This window comes from Nannobrachium achirus (assembly GCF_963921795.1).
Source record: "Nannobrachium achirus genome assembly, chromosome: 8".
Lineage (NCBI taxonomy): Eukaryota > Metazoa > Chordata > Actinopteri > Myctophiformes > Myctophidae > Nannobrachium > Nannobrachium achirus.
The window spans coordinates 27,197,097-27,218,995 of NC_137817.1; the positions used below are offsets into that span (position 1 = coordinate 27,197,097).

The 21,899-nt window shown below is 40.5% G+C and overlaps 1 protein-coding gene across 1 annotated transcript in view; it reads right to left on the bottom strand.

Annotated features, from left to right (window-relative positions):
* LOC308290531 (1,4-alpha-glucan-branching enzyme-like) overlaps positions 1 to 21,899 on the bottom strand; it is a 98,242-nt gene that overhangs the window by 33,531 nt on the left and 42,812 nt on the right. The window contains exons 11-12 of the mRNA XM_080732404.1: positions 10,664 to 10,774; positions 9,978 to 10,149 (exon numbers count right to left, since the gene is read on the bottom strand). Of these exons, the coding sequence (XP_080588530.1) occupies positions 9,978 to 10,149; positions 10,664 to 10,774 (283 nt within the window). The remainder of the gene's footprint in view (positions 1 to 9,977; positions 10,150 to 10,663; positions 10,775 to 21,899) is intronic.

Below are 21,899 nucleotides of genomic sequence, written 5' to 3' on the forward strand. Positions count from 1 at the left end.
AGTCCAACATGTAAGAGAGATTGGGATTACAGGATATGCTTCAATACTGAACTATTGTACTGACAACCTGTACAAATAATGCAACATTGGCGCACTGGCAATGTCTTATCATCCACCTGCGCAGTGCAAATAGGCCAGGCATAGCATATTTACAGGGGTGCTGTGGGGTGGGACTGGGAGTGAGTATGATGGAGGTCGGGCAAACACACACACGCACACACGCGCGTGCGCGCACACTTTGATAAAAGCTTTAAAAAGAACTAGACTTAATTGGCTGTATAAATTCACTAATCTCTGTTTACTTCTGTGTATATTCACTTCCCCAATGTTATGTTAGCCACATGGAGATGATTTCCAGTCATCCAGTACATTTAGACTTGGACCAGGGGTGTCTCACCAAATTCTGGACCCTGGGTACAAGGATTCACTTTGGGCCCCCCATGGATATTCTTCATAGGGAGAGTGGGTTTAACCCATTTAGACTGGGAAAGCATTATTATGCTTTATTTTGTGCTTTAACTATTGAAAAATAGCAGATATGCTATTTTCTGATCGGCTATTTTTGAAAAATCGTGAAAATTTTAAGTTTAAGTCTTTGAATATTTCAAAGGTTTTATTAAAAAACCTATGATTCTATGTCAGTGGTGCTCAAACATTTTCATGTGAAGGGCCCCCAAAATGATGTATTTGGCCACGGACCCCCATCTCAAAATATTTAGTTCCAGGGACCCCCCAGAAGCAGAAATCGAGTTACGAATGTTCGCCTAAAAAATACATATATTCAAAGATTTGCACACATTTTCACAACTTTTCAAAAATAGCAGATCTACAAGCTCGCAGTGCGGGCACTTGGTGCCGCGCTGTGAGTAGGGATGTCCCGATACCACTTTTTTGCTGACCGAGTACAAGTACGAGTACTTCATTTTGAGTACCGAGTACCGATACGAGTAGAATTAATAATACAAAATGTCTTTAAACAACACTTTTCTTTTTTTTTCTTCTTCTTTTTTTCTCACTTTCTGGCTGTATATAACACATTAAATTGCATTGCTTTCCCAGAACATGGCACAACTGCCACACATTTCACTTTCTTTTCAAGTTTAGCCCATGGAAATTCCTCTAATGAAAAAAGTTTCCCATTCAGACAGTATTGGCAATATTGTCCTTCATTATTTTCAAGGCAAAAAACACCATGTCACTCTCTTTCAATTATATTCAATAACATTTCTGCTTTCTTAGTTAATAGCATATTTCTTTAGAGTCAAGAAATGTGTTAGTGGCTGCCAAAGATGTTTTATATACCTGTTTGCTTGTTTCTCTCGCAAAAAAGGCAACACTTTTCCTCAGTTTGCTTGTTTCTCTCGCAAAAAAGGCAACACTTCCTTCCACCACAGTGCAGGCTAATGCTAGGCTAGCTCCGGTGGAATTGATCGTTTTAAACTCTATAAAGGGAACTAAAATGCTATCCTTAGATCGACAACAAGTGTTGTCCATATCTACTACTCCCATGGACTTTATTTGGAAATATCGTTTGTTTTGGTTTTTGGAACGACGTTCGGCAACGTGACAGTCGCGCTCTCCGTCCAGAGAGAGAGAGAGAGAGAGAGAGAGAGAGAGAAAGGCGAAGCGGCCGCGGAACACACAGGGTATCGGGCGCTTTGTGAGCAGTATCGGACGAGTACCGATACTGCAAAATAGGCCGGTATCGGGGCGAGTACCGATACCATCAGTACCAATACGCCATCCCTAGCTGGGAGCTTGTATATCTGCTATTATTCAATAGCTAAAGTATAAAATAATTGTCTGTGACAGTTTGCTCCATGCTTCCATTAGCTTTTACCTTCAGCCATAGTTGAATGGTTGAAGAGGCCGCCTGGGAATCAGGAAGTCCCCAAGTTTGCTTTCCGGTCTTCGCAGTCTATGTTTCAAAGTGTCCCTCTGAAGCATAGGACACTTAACCCCTAAGACAAATTTCACATATTGTATATTTCCAAATAGTAGCCCAGAGGCAAATAGTAGCCAGGTACCTAATAGTAGCCGGGGGTCTGACCCCATTTTGCATATCAAGCACCATTCAAATAGACGCAGATAGCCGCCTGGTTCTTTTAAAAACCAGAGGTCCAAATCAATTTTGCGTATTAAACGCCCAGGCTACCATTTGGAAATATACAGTATATGCAAATATTCTGTGAATAAAACATATCCTCTACAATAATCCATATTAGTATTAATCACTGTGATAATAGCCTCTGGATCCAGGCATTTCAAGAAGAAAAGCCTGGGATAGCCCCCCTGTAACTGTGGTTCACAACATTTTAATTGCAATTTTGCGCATATAAAATAGACGTTCAGATATCTTATTTTATATCAGTATTGTTCATACTGTATGTACTGGTTTGTTTATGCTTATCCATTATAATTATCAAAATCACTTCCTCGTTTACTCATGCGAGCGGCCAGCAGCAGTGCAACAGTGAGAAGTGAACAGCAGACAGAGGGGCGAGGGGGACGGGGGAGGTGAACAAATGCTATTGGCCGGAGACTCCCGGTGAGATTTGCCGGGTAGTGTATGGGGCATAGAATGTCCGCGTAATTAGGCGAGACTACTATGATAACTCTCCACTGTCTGTCTGCTCAAGATCAACAGAGATCAGATTACAAATTAAGATTTAACTCGTCTCTCATACTGAGCTACCCACTGACCATTTTTCCCGCCAAGCCGCGCGTCCCGGAAGGTTGCCCACCTTCTGTCCCGACTCCCCCCCCAAATAATACGGCTAGATCCAGCCCTGCTGGAGCCCATAAGCCTATTGCTACTAAAGTTTTTTTCTTTTTTTTCTTCTTCTTTTTTCTTCTTTTTTTTCAAAAGTGTATACTATATATTTTTTCTTTCATGAATCTGTTATTAGTTGTCATTGTACACAAGTCCATGCCTGGTTGTCCCACACGATCCGCCACAGTCTCGTAAAAAAATGTTTGGGGATTGTTTAGCAGACTACGGCAGCTTGTGTGGGACAACCAAGGCTGGATGTGTGTACAATGACAACTAATAACACATTCATGAACAAAAAGGGCTGCTGGGGTCTGCTGTGGAAACTGGACGACAGGGGCATTTCTGCCTAATGGACAAGACCCCATGGACAATCATTTGGGATCAATATACTGTACAGTAAGTATAGGAAAATTAGCTTAGATGTTATTTAGCGCAGAGTTGTCCTTTAAGGTAATAAGACCTGGCGGTAATTAAGAAGTGGTTAATAGGGCCCATCATCTTGATTTACAATTATATTTATAGCAGACAACAATTTGTTATCATTAATGGAAGGTCATCAGATAATGCCACTTTAACATGTGGGGTCCCACAGGGATCTATACTAGGCCCACTCTTGTTCCTTATTTATATTAATGATTTGGCTGCAGGCAGCTCTGTCCTCTTGTTTCCTGTACTTTTTGCAGATGACACAAATGTATTTATTTCGCATACTGATTTTTCTGTTCTGATGGCAACCAGGATTTAGGAAATATTTCATGGTTTAAATTACACAAATTATATATATATATATATATATATATATATATATATATATATATATATATATATATACACATCAAAAAATGAAAAATACTGTAAATCTAAACTGACTGTCTATAGGAGATCACTCAGGTTGCATCAACTTTCCTTGGAGTAATTATACAGGAAAGATTAAACTGGAAAAGCCGCATTAACCATGTATGATGCAAAAAAAAAAGATTCTGCAGGATTGTTACATATCAGTGATTGGTCTGCCCCTTCTGCCGTTGCTGTTAACCTGCACAACCCAACTCAATATTACGCTGTTTCAAATGTGTCGTTTTTAAATGTGCAAATAAACAAATTTAAATTTGCAAATAAACAAATTAAACAAATAAAACAATAGTATGATGAATGTGGGGGGGGGGGGGGGGGGGGGGGGGCTTACAGAGGGTTGTTTCAGACAGGTTTCGCAAGCTGGCTACTCTCATTACTCCCCTGCACAGCTCTGCATCAGATAAGCGCCAGACAGTGACACAGGCCCCTCAGTAATTAGCAGCACAAGAAGGAGCCATGGATCAATGTGCTTTCCATTGGTGGGATTCTAGCATGGCAAGATCAATGACGGTATCACCAGATATTTTTTAGTACTTTTGAGATTTGTAAAAATGTTAAGTGCTTTACAAATAAAACGTACAGGTGTGTCCTCATTATATGAGGGGGGATGATTATTTGCACCTGATAAATTGACTGTTACTTTGACTACACTTGTAAGCTAAAGATCCAAGGTGTGCAATAATAATAATGATACAAAATTACATGTTATTGACATTTTCATAATAAGCCAATACATTGAACACAGATCGCTTTTAGGGGGGTCATCTATTTGAAATGTATGAGAAAGTACACAAGTGGATTTCCTTTCACCATCAAGACTAAAATATAATGGTTGCTAGTTGCAATATACTGTACGTTTGTATAATGTAAAGTGGTCATGGCAATCTTTTTAGCCCAATAATTGTAGCCTGTAAATCTGCAAGGTTATCTTAAGTCTCTGTGAGCTCTGAAAGTCAGGAGGTAATAGTGCTTCCATTGTATCCCTGCTGATGTAATGATAAACCCACTGAGGCGTTTCATTACTGCCACGCCGCTTGCCACTTTAATGTCAATGACACTCCAACAATCTTTACAGTATCCATCTCTCCACATCACAAATACTGATGCTCCCTGTGTCCTCTTGCAGTCTGGTGTTTGCTATTGGCCATGAGTAAATAGATGGGTTTCTGTAAGCTAGGCACTTCAAATTGATTTGCTTGCTCAAACGATTTGTTCTTGCTCAGCACTGGCTAAATGACTCTGTAGTCATTGATCCATTGACATGGCATGTCATCTTGTATTTACTTTGATTTTCTTTCTTTGTTGAAGCACTTCCCTAATGCTTTTGTTTAATGCACAAAACTTTGCCATGTCTGCAGTGTTGATGTTTTTTAGGTACTGTACATTTGAGGATGTACAGTACATAAACATGTATCAGATTCTTGTTTTCCTGTCAGTCTGTTCAGAAAAACATAAGAGTCTGAAGTATAGTTTGTCCTTTAGTTTGTTTAGTTGTTATCAAAAGACAATAGTGTTATTCTTCCGCCAGACAAAACCTAAAAATAGATGATATACCTCAAGCCCTCTTAGACACTGTTCCGCTTTCCATAATGCCTTCTCTTCTCATGTTCAAACCACTAAACACAAGTTGACATTCTCGAAAGCTGTGATGTGACACTGTATATCTCAGCTTAGAATTATTTGAAAAAGACACTTCTGCTGCTGCTGCTGCTGCTACTACTACCACCACTACTACAGCTACTGTACTACTACTGATAATAATTATTGTTATTATAAAAACAGGTGTAAACAACAATAAAACAAGACTAGGGTCCTTATACACCTAGAGCGCTTATATTCTGCAATTAATTTCCATTCCTTGGCCCAAGGTGTGGCCAAGACTGTTTTCACCCCTGTCCATCCGTGTGTGTGTTCGTCCGTCTGTTAACAGCTTATCTCTGGCACCGTTGGACCGATCAGCGTGAAACTGTACAGGCACACTCCCTGGGGGCCATAGCAGAACAAATTTCACATCGTACCACCAAGAGGCTGACTTTTGCAAAAAAACTAAAAAACAAATGTTGGCTGCATTCTACAGATTTTGTCCAAACATCACACAAATCAGTACACATTATCTCTATAGTCATGTGATCAAGACAGATCAGTACATTTTTTCATCGATTGGCTAAGATTGGCTTCCAATGCAAGAGTGGTCCGTTTTGAACAAAATGCCTCAAATCATGAACGCAGTATGCAATTGCAGTGAAACTTTGCACGCATATTCACACTAGGCAGAGGAAGATATACCCTTTTCACATTGGCCTATATGGCCGCTTTGGTATTAGGGTTATTTTCAGACAGGTTTTGTCTGAAGGATCACAATCGGTACACATAGATAGATCTGTCCAATTCTTCATATTCCATCCTGACTGGCTAAGAATGGCATCTTAAGTTAAATTACACAGTGCTAAAGTGGCATAATGTTTTATTTATGAAAAAAAGTTGATTTTTCACCACAAATATGTAGGAATTGGGTATCACCAAATTTATACTTTGACATGAAATATTCTGATTGTTTAATCGTCACGCTCCTCCGAGTTTAAAGGCCAAGCTAGTGCTGTAGTTTTCAAGATATATTATTTGGGACCCAAAGTATCATGGTAATAGGACCAATTACATTTAGAGATATTATCTTGTGTGCAAGTGAAGTCAGAGGAAAGGTCATAGGGTCCCCAAATGGTTAGGATTTAACAGGAGCATGAATGCACTTCGTGCCTCGTGGCAATCTGCCCATTAGATTATGATATCTGTGCAGTGTGCACAGATTATATTTTGGTCTGAGGGTGGCACTAGAAGAATGGCCATGTGTTGACTAAAATTAGTAGTGTCCATCATCCAGGAGGCATGAAGGTACACAGAAAATATAATTGCAATCCAGCAAGTAGTTTTGGAGATATCCTGTTTGGGACCAAAGTGTTGGCCGTACCTGGAGCCCTACTGCTTGTGGGGAAAAAGAAAATGAATAAAAGTCTCTAGGGAATTTTCTAAAGATGAGATTTTAAAGATACCACTTATTGTATGAGCCTAAGCTCCTCTGGCAGGTATTTCTGAAGGCCTTACTGCAAATTACAACCTAAAAGCCAGGAGGATCTCTGACTGCCACCAGCTCTTACAAGAGCTTAAGTGATCTGAGAGACAACTAAGCTCCAGACCTATCTGTGCCTTTTAAGTCATGTAAAAGTGAATAAAGAACTGTTAAAAGACAGATCTGTTGTTGAGATGTTGATGTATGACTTTGGGCCCTATCTAGGTGATCTAGCCGCATGGCAGGGCCCTACAGGGCTCAATAGTTAGATGCCTGGAATGGTGTGAAGTAACTAAGTACAGCAATTGTACTCAAGTACTGTACTTGTTTTTACTTATTTTGAGGTATTTTTACTTTACTGAAATGTTTCCAATTTTCAGTTTTTTTTACTTCTACTCCACTACATCTCAGAGGAAAATATTATCCACTACAATTATTTGAAAACTTTAGTTACTAGTTATTTTGTAGATTTTGATTATAATTACAAAACATACATTAAGCACTTCAGCACTATAAACATTTCGGCCTTTTTAAAATAGATGTCATAGATGTCATTTTCAAAAGATGTACTTTTACTCAAGTAAAATGAATTCCGGACTCTTACTCGTAACAGAGTATTTCTACATAGTCAGTATTGATACTTTTTCCACCACTGTTAGATGGTGTATGTGGGTGCTGAGGTGGACGCACTGCAGGGTGCCTCTGAATTAGTCATGTGTATGTCTTGGGCATTACCTTAATTAAACCAATCAATGTCTTCTCCCATTCCCTTTAGAAGGTGGTGCACTTAAGCTAAAGGCGCATTGCTATTAAGATGACAGACTGAGGTAGACACGAGCAGTCGCCTGGGCAAGGGTGTCTGATGTTTAAAGACCCGAAACACCCGATGAGCCCAGGTTACATCACTGATGATGTGTTCAGCACCTAATGGAGGTGCTAGAGGAAAGGCCATGGGGTTACCAAGTCAGTAAGAGGCTCTCCGGGGAGCATGGCATGAAGGTGCACACGAATTCCACGGCAAAGCTGTCAGTAGTTTTTGCGATATCTTGTTGCAGATCAAATGGACAGAGGGATGAACAGAGCTACATCCTTAGAGCCCCTACCAGGGCAATTAAATGCAATGAAATGGGCATTGAGAAATGAATGTCCTGATGCTTCACGACACTGCTTATATATGCCTACAATAAAAAGCGGGACTTTAAATACCGGTATTACAATAACTTCTGCAAAGAGGGGTTCACAGAGCTGCAGATTCAGTAGAACTAGTGAGAGAAATGCTATATCAACACATTGCTCTCCTCAGAAAACTACATAGATTTTAGAATAAATTGTTTTCATAATTAGTCAGTGTTAAGTTTGATAAACAGGACACTGCATAATTACTTTTAAGGGGGAAAACCCCGCCTTGTTAAAGTTGGTGACTATGTGGTCACTATTGATATTAGTAGACCTTGTATCTGAACTGTACTGTACTGTCGTGTGCTGTGCTTTTCCTATGCAAACTTCTAACAAAGTATTCAATCAATCAATCAATCAATCAATCAATCAATCAATCAATCAATCTCCCACTCACTAACATATTAGTAACTCAGTTTTATTAATCATTGAAAGATAGGCAACATTTAAAATGTGTGATATACTGTACAGTATTGCTCCACACCTCTATGCACAAGGCTCTTTGAAATCTATCAATGAACACACAGTAAGCCTAACCCATTCATTGTGGTATATGTGGTATGAAGCCAGGTGACATTTTAGATGAGAATTCTTCCTGTTTTAGGAAGAGATGGTTACAAAAGTGTACTAACAAAGGTGAATATGGTGAATTCTTATACTGGGTTACTTAGACTAGAATCCTTTTACTTTTCTACTACTATAAATACCATTCATATTCATGACTCCTCTTGTCAGATTATTATGAGGTATATACAGTATCTAGACTTTATTTTAGTACGTACAGTACATTTGTTCATGCAGCTTTGTTACCACTGGTTGGAGAAATAGCACTACCATTATTGTACTATCTTCTAGAGCGTTAAGATTAGTGAATGGGCTGCAGCTTCTACCCTGTCAATCAACATCAAGTGTCTGTCACAGAACTCATGTGGCTGAAGCACTTAAGTTTGACGTCAACTGTTGGACCAAAAAACTATTCCTGGCTTGGAATCAGATCAGAACTGCAGTCAACTGTCTAATCGTTTACCACATCAGTCAGAAAACTGAACTTTGTGTCATCAATTCAACCTGTACAGGGATGCATTATATTATAACTCAAATCCTAGAGAGAGAGAGAGAGAGAGAGAGAGAGAGAGAGAGAGAGAGAGAGAGAGAGAGAGAGAGAGAGAAATCCTACAATAGCAAACATATCGTCACTGTCGGGCAGAAACCTCGTATCTCCAAGTTTCAAATTTGTAGGTTTTTTCGCTAAGTAAAGCCCTGCTTCATCATACAAGGCCGTCGCACAAAAGTAGTGCGGTGCGAGGCGTTGTGTGCTTGTAGATCGGCTGTTTTCACAAGTTTAGTTCATTTTTCAAATGATAAATACAAAACGAACGCTTTTGGACATACAAGGTTTCCACCCGACAATGACGATATGGTAGTTTGGTGAGAACACCAAGTCACCAGGTGGAGCTAAAATGCTGTGGAAAGTGAGGCTATGGTATGCACTATGCAGTATTTACATGTACATTGATCACCAGAGACCACTCCAGTGCAGAACCACATTCAATTCAGCCAAGGTCAACCTCCAACATAATTAATTATCACTTTATTATCCTTACCAGCAGGCGTCAATGCACCCAGAACAGCCTAAGTGTTGTGTTGAACATGAAGAGTGCTTCAATGTTGGCTGAGGACTACTGTAGCTGCTATTGAAAAAGCCTACTGTATGTGTCTGAGTCTAGACTGCTTTTGTCTTGAATTTCCACTTCAGCTCTGGAGAGTGAATAAACAGGTAAACCAATGTCTATTGCTCTTCAAAACAGTTTCTGACTGGAGTCATTGGTGAAAATTATTTTCAAAAGACATTTCCATAAAAGTATAATAACACCAGATCACATTTTCCTCACCTGAAATTAAATTAAAAATACCAAACATTTAGATTAAAAGCAAAAAAAAAGATTTCATCAGACTGTCTGATGAAGGGCCAGAGGGCCTCGAAACCTCACGTCCGATGTTGTAAAAAAAAACTAAATAAAACTTTTAAGCCTTGGAGCATGATCCAGTGTGCGGCCCTTACTTTTCTTAATAATCTCTCTGTGTTTGTTACCATGACAACGGACTCACCAATGAAGTTGAGGTAGCCCTCTCCACCCAGGCCGTGACAGAGGAGGCGGATCATCTTGTGGAGTTGGATGCCGCGATCGATCACAGGTGTCATGGGCAGCAGGGAGCTCATGTTGGTGTACATCTCCTTGTCCATCAGCCAGAACGCGAGGGTTTTGTCCCCAACCAGAGCCTTAGAGAAACAATGATCGTCAACTGGGCAATGGCTAAGCTATAAATCAGGGGTCTTCAACGTTTTCAGGCCAAGGACCCCTTCGAGAGAGAGATGAAGCAGGGACCCCCCTCTACCCATAGATAACATATACAGTAGTTTTGTCGTTTGACAGCACAATCACCAGTGTATTTTGGGTTCATGTCAATTTGTGTTTCCAGATATTTAACCACTTGAACCGTCAATACTTAGTTAATAAACTTGACCTATCACTCTGTACTTAGTCTGCTATTTTTCCTCTCTACACAAAACCTCTTTGCCAAAAATAGCCGCTGCGAGGCGTTGTGAGCTTGTAGATCTGCTATTTTTGGCTGAAGTTCTCAGAATATGGACGCTAGGGTTCAATTGGTTAATAAAGAAAAGGAGAAAAAAAAGCTTCTATCACACAAAGATTTGGAGGACCCCCTGTAGTAACTCTGAGGATCCCCTGTTGAAGACCCTTGCTATAAACCTTATGGAGATGGTTTTACTGTACCTGGTCGTGGCTTTCAGCGTATGCTATGCACTTCTCCCCGTAGCGCCTGTTGGTCAGTGTGTGGACAATATTGCCCATGTCCCACTCCTCATCCTTTAACTCCTTTAGGATCTGCGCAGAGACAGAGGCAATGATAGATGGTCAGCCGAGAGATCCTTTCTGAAGTCTGACTGATGGCTAAAGCTCATCATTGTGTACACTATGGTGCTCCTTCAACGGCAGGTTTCGTCTAGGTTATACTTTCTTCCCTGATCAATCTCCGTTTTGACATGTCTATATGCCCACTGTGAGTTATGTCTATCTTTGAATGGCGGTAATGGAGTTTTTAATAACTTCCCTGTGGCCCTTGGGTAGTAGTCATACAGCAGCCTCCCACTACCACATCTGCGGTGGGCAAGGTCAAACCCTCTCATCCAAATGGGAGGATTCAACAATAAATCCCAAGCCCGGAATCAATTCCTTGCTGCGGGCCCAAATACATCCATACTACCTGCCAAAGGGTCATCTGCAGAGGTCAGAGGGATATGCAGGTGCCGTATGCAACACATGCATCACAAAACACCCGTCTACACAGTGCAATATTTCCAATAATACTTGCACACACAATGTGTTCTATTCACTCAAACCTACACAGTCAAGTGGACTGGAGGCACAATACACAAAAGAGGAAAAGGCTATAAAGACAAAACCAGAGGATCAAAATCAACCTGAAATTAAAAACGAAATGGAAGAGTGGGTGTGTGAACCAAGTTGGGAGGCAAGAGGGCTGAAAAAACCCACAATACGCCCAGAGAACCAACATTGATAGACAAGGAGTCTGTCTGATTGGCAGGAAGCTTGACTAGCCACTCTATCTGACAGCCTGAAGCCTGCTCAATGGAGCAGGCCTTGACAGATGATTGACATGTGGGGAAACCTTTATATTACTTTACAGGACCATAATCCTTTGAGTAAAGAGAGTAAATTGTGTGGATCGATGGGTATTAAGATGAACTCTCTGGTTGGCCTAAATAGAGGCTATCGCTATCTGAATCTTTCTCCGCTCACAGCCATCACTAATGCCGCCAGCAAACCTCAATACAGTGGTCATCACCCGCATCCACTACCACATCTCCGATCTTTAAAACCTATATGAGCAGCATCTACTCCGGGCCCCGCTTTGTATGCATTAGGCTACGGAGCCTCGGGTCCCTTTGGTACCATTTGTACACTTTCTGAAATACAATCATATAAGGGTCCATTTGGTTCCTAACAATCAATCATTCAACTGGGGCCTCCCTAGAAGTCTTAAGTCTAGTCTAAATCAGCTGGGCCTTAAGTAATTTGTTTATTTTCTACATACATATAATATTTGCAGTTTGCAGTTCCTGTCATCTATTAATTTATATTTGTAGTAATATGAATGGTATTATTTCAAATAGCAGTGTACTGTAAGGAGCAGCACCTCACAGTAGTGAGGTGCAGACTCTAGGAACATTGTAGATAGAGCTGTAGAGACGATCACACTCTCAACGATTCCAGTCTGCCATGATCATAAAATGAACAACATATCACATCTATGTTGCACCTTTTTATCTGGCTCCAGTGACCGACTGACTGACTGGTTCTTCAAGTACCTAATGCCTGGTCTGATCAGCATTTCATGGAATCTCTTGCAACATGACGTAAAACGGAATTCTTGGACAATTTAGGAATAGGCGTCCATTACCTGTCTGTACTGTAAATGGTTTAAATTATTCTGTTTGTTGATTTGTATGCCTGTATTTTGCATGGAAATTATATTAAACAGATTTTGTTGTTCCACAATGTCATCTCTCAGCATCATTTCAAGTAGGTAATAGGTATACCGGTACTAATTAAAATAAAATGGCTTATACACTATTATCTTTTCAACTCCAAAACATCCTTTTGATTATCCAAGCCATGTCTGTTTCCATGTAGTCAAATCCTCTGAATTTCCTTATGAATCATTATGGTTCACTTTAACCACATAAGTGGTCTGGGAGCAATTAATCTAAGAATGGAAGCATCTAAGCAGAGAGAGCTGTGACTGGGCTAGCACCGGCTCACCCACATCAACCCCAACCAGCCAAGCTGCCTGGCACTACTGACACTACACTTCATCAATGATAATGAGCAGTGCACAAATCTTACTTTACAAGCCTGCTGTCAGCAGCCAACCAGAGAACCCAAATTAATTAGGCAGAGCCAGGACCAAAGATAAATAAACTAGAAATTGCAGTGCAGGTCGAGGTTGATCTAATCAGTAGCTTTTTCACCTGGTCCGGAGCTGGCGGAGATGATTTGAGGAGCCAGAAACCATTCAGTTCCGTTGAAAAGCAAGTATTTTAGATGTGATGACTGGCCTAGGCATGCTGACTCCCTCGCTTTTAACAACCACTTCTGCAACAGCGTATTAGCTTGCGTTGCTATGGGGACATCCAACTCACACATATGGGGTGAGTAGAGAGAGAGAGCAGAGGTAGTCAATCCCATGGATCTAGCTAATGCCTCTGTATCTTTATATGTTCACTGTTTTTGAGATAAATGAACTTTCTGCCCACGCAAATGTGTCTGCCTGGGGCTTAGCTCTACTGAAAGGTAGTGCCTGCCTGGCCCTCCTCTCGCAATAAGCCAAGCCGAAGAAGCTTGGTGTCTAAATCCTACACTGGCAGTTAACTCAATACGAGGAAGGCATCGGAGTACAATTAGCTAATAGAATAAAGCAGGCTGAAGCAGAAATGCCTATGTTAGAGCAGGCGAACTGAGGTTGACATAGGGCAAGGGGTGAAAGTGAGTTGGCGCATGAGCATGTGGCTTCTCTGGCTTCATTTGGCCAGGCCATCACGTCATCTGACGTGTCTATGATGCATGACTCCAGTCAGCCCGATCAGACAGGCATTCAATTCCATTATGAAATTAAAGATAAATACGAAAATCGCACCAGTGCGAAGTGAGCGGTGCAAACAACATACATCTCTTTGTATGAGCCGTTCTGGTTGTGATGACTTTATTCGTATGAGCACGGATCTCGATATCCGTGCTAATACACAAAAATCAAACCTCGGTTCGAAGTGAAGCGGTGAATTTTTGTTCTGATGTGTTCTAGAGCTATGAAATGATTTTGTCTGGAGGGCCAGATTGTCATGTGAAGCTTGACCAATCCTCAATTCTGCATGCACGGCCCGAGTCGGGACATGTACGGGACAGACAAAGCCACTCCTTGGAAGCGGCTTTCACCGCTTCAAAAGTGAAATGTAGAAAAGAAATCTAGAAAATAATGTGAAATAAAATACATGGAGGTACTTCTAAAATACATGGAGGCCTACTGACAGAATGCACAAAACATACTGTATGGTGCTGCAGTCCAGTGTTTTGTGAGATTAGCCTCAGACAGACAGACAGACAGACAGACAGACAGACAGACAGACAGACAGGGCTGTCACAATTATTACATAATCGTCTAATCGTTATTATTTGACATAATCGCGATTATTTTTCATAATCGTCATAATCGTTTCCATGTTGAAAAATGTTCATATATTTTTTATAAAGTAAGAAATAGTGGAAATAGCAGATCTACAAGCTCACAGCGACAGAATGCACAAAACATACTGTATGGTGCTGCAGTCCAGTGTTTTGTGAGATTAGCCTCAGACAGACAGACAGACAGGGCTGTCACAATTATTACATAATCGTCTAATCGTTATTATTTGACATAATCGCGATTATTTTTCATAATCGTCATAATCGTTTCCATGTTGAAAAATGTTCATATATTTTTTATAAAGTAAGAAATAGTGGAAATAGCAGATCTACAAGCTCACAACGTCGCGTTGTGAGCTTGTAGATCGGCTATTTCCACTATCAATGCTCTTTTTTAAGTATTAAGTTAGCAAATATGTCAGTAATTTCTTTGTATATTTAGGTTATGTGTCATATCTACCATGTGCAACTTCAAAGCCTAAAAGCCAAACAGAAATGAAATTGTCAACGACAAAAACACAATTAAATCGTTAATCGCAATTATTTGAGGGACAATTGATCGTCATGCAAAATGTCATAATCGTGACAGCCCTACAGACACACGCACGCAACGCACGCACGCACGCACGCACGCACGCACACACACACACACACACACACACACACACACACACACACACACACACACACACACACACACACACACACACACACACACACACACACACACACACACACACACACACACACACACACACACACACACACACACACACACACACACACACACACACACACACACACACACACACACACACACACACAGACCTTTTGTAGACTATCCTCTTGCAGAGCATCGCCGTAAAAAAGAGATAAAGGCTAATTCTCTACCTCCTCCACCTCTAATTGATTCAATTACATCTCAATCTAATGTAGCTAGAGGGAAGGGCACTTGTTAAATTAAGAGGGCTTTTGTCACATTATCCATTAGGAGTGACGCTGTGACAGCATTTTATGGTTGTAATCAGATCGAATCATCCCAAACTTTATCAGGTTCTCTAATTAAGGTATCTTCATATTTCACAGCTAGTTGATCCTAACAGATTGGCACAGTCAGGAAATGAGTCATATGAATCAGTCATGCAAAGGACAAAGCACAGCGTGAGACTCAGCTCAAGGAACCAGGCTGTTGATTCGTTCGCACGTACGCACAATCGCACACCATGATTCTCTAAATCTACACATGGCTCACTCTCTGTCTTTGTCTCTGGGTTCCCTTGCTTGCTCTCAAAGACGCACACCTCAGTCGGGGGCTCTACTTTAGCCCATTCAAATCCCTCCTAATTGACACTCTGTGAGGAGAGGCTAGGCAACCCTGAGTGCACCTCACTGGGTATGCCAAGCCATGTTCCGAAAGCACATGAATGCATCCCTGCACAGAAATACATGAATAACACTGCTCGCTTGCTTTCCTCTGGCTTTGCGTTTCACATGGCGTGGCCTCCTCAGGGAAGCAACAAATATAATCTGAGGGGGGAAAAAGCAACCCAAAGAACGATCTAAATGAATATTACATTGCAAGCAATGTTGTTGCTGGGTTTTTTTTGTTTTGTTTTTAAAAGAATGAGCAGCAACCGCCTCTCCAGAGGCATGAGGCATCCGAAGGATTATCCCATGAACCTTCTGGGTAACTGTCAAGAAGGCTGCGCCTCAGTGGTGTACAGCACTGCTCGCTGCACAGCTAGCACAAGCATCGCTGAGGAAGGTCAAGTCTGGGACTAAACCCCCTCTCCTCCTCCTCCTCTTTCCATCTCGCTCTGCTACCGAGTAAAAAACACTGCTGTGAGAGACAGACTTGATTAACGATGCGTGGACATCCCCCATCGAGAGACAAGAAACACTGTAGTGTGAGAGGATGCATGCAGTTACGAGGTCACACGCACTGTAGCTTCCCATGAAATCAAGCAAATATAACTTTTGTTGTGTTGGATAAAAGAAGAAAGGAAAAACACTTTTATGAGACATTTTCCTCACATGCTGCAAGATCAAGTAAATATAATGTTTGCGTTGGATAAAAGTAAAAGAAAGGAGCTAGGGGGGAGACATTTTCCACATATCTTACAACACATAACCTTGTAGGCCATTCTGTAAACAGCATACTGCTACCTTTACCAGAACAGTAAAACCAAAATAATAAAATGAAGCGTATTTACCCAGATACAGTAAACACAAAGGCCGAGTATGATTCAAGAGATCCACAGCACCCTCGTCACCCAAACAGATGCTCAAACCCCCCCAGAGAGAGACCGCTATCTGCTTTCTCACAAACATGCTTTTTTCTGAGGAATCTTTGCCAGTTTAATAAAAAAACACCAATGGATGGCCTGGATATGAATGAATACATAGGAGAAAACCCAGAGGGACAAGAATATAATCAATTATGAATTATGTAGGGGCTCCTAAGCAGAGTACACACCAGTCTTCATTCATTCAATCATTCAGTAAGATTGCGGACAGTCTATCAACATCCTCTCAAGTGTAGCACACTATATATACAGATCCTTCTAAAAAAATTAGAATATTGTGTGAAAAAGCATTGCAGATGCCATAGCACCCCAAATCATAACCGACTTCGGAAACTTCCCATTGGACTTCAAGCAACTCTGACTTCAGAAATCTGACATTTCTCTATTATAAATCCTTGTTTTGAGTGGTCTCGTGTAATATTGTAGTATTTTGAAATATGGACTTTTGATATTCATGAGATGTATGCCATAAAAAATCTTATTTTTAACAAAAAAGGTAATAATTCACTGAATGTCCAATGTATCTAGAATATATGAAAGTTTCAAGAAATATATGAAAGTTTCAAGAGAATTTACTTTTACACAATATTCTAATCTTTTGAGAAGGATCTGTATGTATATATATATATATATATATATATATATATATATATATATATATATATATATATATATATATATACAGTATATATAGTGTGTGCCAGCGGTGACGCAATTGTAGTCCTTAGCGGCCATTTCTTGGGTCAAAACACAGGTGTTTCAATTGTTTGATTGCATAGAACTAATGCTATAGTCTAATCAGAACACCTGTGTAAGGCTGTGTTGACCCAAGAAATGGCCGCTCTTAGAACTACTTTTATACACCCTATATACACACACACACACACACACACACACACACACAGGTATATATATATATATATATATATATATATATATAAAATAAAAAAAAAGCGATAAAACCGGTTTCACTGATGCGCGTGCGGAGGATTCTCTCCCATCTGATTGTCTCACTCTCCCAGGTACATGTAATCCATGCTACACCACTGATATTAATATTATTTTAATAATACATTTTAAAAAAAAGGGAAAGGTCGCGCACATGGGCACATGGGCTAAAATACCCTCACGCACCCTCGTGCCACCGGGCCTGGGATGGGGCCTAACCCATAGGCTGCAGCGGAGTTGTCCCATATATCTCACATCTTAGCACTCCCCTGAGTGCAACAAAACGTGGTAATGTAAAAACTACACATTCAGTGTTTTTTTGTTTTGGACTAATTTCTACTCATTATGATTGTATAAAATATATTATACAGAAGTTTACGACAGAGTTCAGATATCAACAACACCCATCTCATTCTCCTCTTCCTCTCCTTCCTCACAGATAGACAGCCAGGGCCGTTTGAATATATGTATTTTTTTTAAGCAACCATTTCTAACTAAACTTTTGCTTCTGGGGGGTCCCTGGAACTAAATATTTTGAGATGGGGGTCCGTGGCCAAATACATATCATTTTGGGGGTCCTTCACGTGAAAAAGTTTGAGCACCACTGACATAGAAACATGGATTTGAAATTTCTCAATTTTTCAAAAATAGCAGATCTACAAGCTCGCAGCGTGGCACTCGGTGCCGCGCTGTGAGCTTGTAGATCTGTTATTTTTCAATAGTTAAAGTATCCAGGGCCCCAGAATTTGGTGCGACACCCCTGCAAGCATCTGCCATCTCACCAATCCGGTTTAGCCTGTAGTGTACACAGTAGGAGCTCAGACCCTGAGATGTTGTACGTCAAATACTCGACCACACAGTTATCACTGACAGTTAACTCGATCAGCAAAGTAATCCACAGTTTTGCAGAGTGGTGTGAGAATACCTGGACCTAAATCTCAGCAAAACCAAAGAAACCATTCCATTTGCCCGAGCCCGGAGATAAATGGCCAGACATTACAGCGCATTGAGGAATAAACTTGGCACGACCATCGATCACAAGCTCACCTTTAAGACCAATAGTGAGAGGATACATTCTAAGTGCCAACAAACGCCTGTTCTTCCTCAAGAAGATGAGGTCCAGGTCCGGCCATCAGTCCTGCAGGCATTCTATAAATTGTTTGCGGAATCCATATTGACCATCAATAGCACAGCATGGTCTTTGGCGACACGCGCCATCGACCCAAAACCCCGCGACAGGATTGTAAAGACCAGCAGAAAGATCATCGTGCTGAAGCCAATCAGCAGCATCCACGATAAACGGACAGTAAAGAAGGCCTCACAAATAGTTGAAGATACACACCCTTCATGCCCACTATAACCTCATGCCCTTAGGACACATGCATGCATACTTGTGCGCGCACACACACACACACACACACACACACACACACACACACTCTGAGACAGTTTGTGTACATACGTTTTTAATCACTGTGACGGCTTTTACTTTACTTATTATGGTTTTATTTATGTGAGCTTGTAGTTAGGATATTTTCAAATAGCTGATATATACAACTTAAAGGAGTAGTTCACCCCCAAAATGACTTTTTTTCTATTGATTACTCATGCCATGGAGACTTGAGTTATATAATAATTTTTTGTATTTGTTGCATTCCTAAGACAATAATTCGATTTTTGTAAATGTACCCCCATTGGTTTAATTTATGTTTTGTAATAATAATCTAAATCAAAGGCCGGAGACTATACAGGGTATATGTTTTCCATGTCTGTGTCTATCCTTCCATTTATAGGTCCAACTGTGAACAGCTAATTTGCATGGACACTCCCGCAAGGCCAAGGAAGGACCACTGCTTTTCAAATCGGCCTCATGGTGGCGCTATAACAGGCCGCTTCAAGATTGAAGCGACATTGTATTTTATTCAAAACCTTGTGTAGGCCACCTGGCGTGGCTGAGAGCCATTTTCTTGTTTTATTATTTTATTACATTGCCATGGTGTGATGTTTTTGAGCAGTGCTCCTGGAAGGAGCTAAGCTCCAACATCTGTCTTTGTCCAGTACGAAGCGTCCTTGACAAAGTGTCCCGAAGCGCGGCCTACATCTGGCCTACATCTGGCCTACATCTTGGCACAATTCACTCAAAGTTTATACTACGCCCAGGGTCACAGGGTCACATTGTAAGGTACGAAGTGTCCAGGACAAAGCATCCCGAAGCGTTGCCTACATTCTTGACACAAAGCATTCAAAGTGTGTTGTACGCCCAGGGTCACATATTGGCCAAGCTTCGCGGGACACTTAATGATATCAACTCATAAATAGCACCACTCACTTCACTCTAGGTGTGATTTTTTTTGGTATTCATTATAGATATGTCTTTTAACAAACATGTATGATTTGTGGTCATTTGCAATTCAAATCAAATTAGATCACCTTTGGCATGAATTTGGATGTCATGTGAGCCAGGCCTAATCACCGACATCAGTGCCGGACCTCATCACTGGTTTAGTGGTCTAAATGGAAGCAAATCACGAGCTTTGATATGCAGTTGGTCCCCGCTTTGCTACTATAACATTCTCCATTATTCTGGGATGGCGTTTCACTAGTTGGAACATTGCTGCTGCAATTTGCTTCCATTCACCCACAAGAGCATTAGCAAGGTTGGACACTTCATGTTGCTACCCCAAGGACAGAAGTTTCAGACAGAATAATGAAGCAAAGAGAAATGTTAAGGTGACTGTCGGGTCTATTGAATTGCCTCCACTTAAGAAGGCATGACAAAAGGCCTTTCAACCCGACTGCCTTCAGATAGCATTATGAAAGCTTACTTTTCCCACTCTCGCTATTTTTGTTTTTTGTTTCTTCGTTGCATCTAATGAAAATGTTGGCAGTTTTCATAATTGACTATTTTCCAATGAATACTGAATCAAATGCTGTTGTTTTTCAATAACCATTATATGACTCGCTCACATTTATTTATAAATGAAGGTCACAACAAGGCATAAATAATAGCTGGTCATCACCATGACATTTCCACTGCAGGCAGCAGGATTAAGGAAAAAGAGAAAATAAATCAACACTGCTATACAAATAAGCAAAAGAAAAAAGTGAATATTCTGTACTAACCTAAAAGCACAAAGAAAGAAAAGAACCAAAGACAGCTTTGAAGCACACAGCTTAATTCATTCAATACTTGCAACCCCCTTCACAACAATCAAAAACTCTGGAAAATACATCTGACTGTGTACAGTATAATTCTTTCTGACTGATTCCATGGAGTATGAGTAATGTTTATTGGATGCCTAATTTCCCACCAAAGGCCAAGAAATTCATACTGTAGATTTACATTGAAATTCATCTCCCTGCCTGTACCCTACCTGAGAAACTTTCACATTAGGTATGATTTCTTCTTACCGTGTCAGAGTACGATTGCCCCTTTCCCAACGGTAAGCTTTCACATTAGTAATGTTTTTCCCATATCCGAGTACACTTGCGTAGTGGTGATTGTATGCTCTGCCAACATTTTAAGAAAGCATTCAATTAAGAGTCTAAATAACAGTCAACCTTTTTTGAGCGGTGTATGTATATTTTCTTTTTTGTTTTATTATTTTATTAGACAAAAATGGAGAACAGTACAAGTATAGTCAATACAATAGAATGTAGTACAGTACAAGTACAGTTAAACACCCTGCCTAAAAGGAACATCCCAAATAAGTCCTTTAACAGTGGTCCTTGGTATTCAATTCATGGAATGTACAGTATGTCCGCCCATACTGTATGTCTGTCCCGCAGAGCTTGGCATTGGCATTGCGGGATTCTTAATGAAATTAACTCATAAAAGGCACCGCTCACATCACACTAGGTGTGTTTTTCTTTTTGGTAGTATGGCTTTCACATACCTGCGTACCCGAGTACCATACCCGGGCACACCAAGTTCAACAAACCCGGGTAAGCTGCACAGTTCACACACATTGTTCACGCTAATCAAAGAAAGTGGACTTGAGTATCGGGTAGGATCCGGTTCCAGATCAGAAATTCCTGGTGTGAATGCACCCTGAGGTAAACTACACAGTAAACTCCTCAGTGTTAATTTATCCATTTGAAACTCAGAGAGTGTGCAAATGTAACCAAATGAACCTGTAACATATCTCACAGTTCACCGTAATGGTCACAGGTTCAGAGATACAGTGCCATGCTCAATGCTGTTTGACTACTGCAGGCAGCAGATTAATGCAAATTAGTTTCCCCCAGCCTCAGACATACTAGCCTTCCAGGGGATCACTTTATTTTGCCATAGGTTAAAATGTTGGTCTGGCTATAATTTATTTTCCAATCTCAATTACCACTGATGATACCACATCATTTCTACTACAGTACTGTATGATATATTTCAGTGTATAATAAAATGATAAAAAAGACAAATGGTTTGTAAAATAAATATATAGAATCACTTCCCTACTGTATATCATTAAGGACATTTTACACTTAGAACAGGTAGA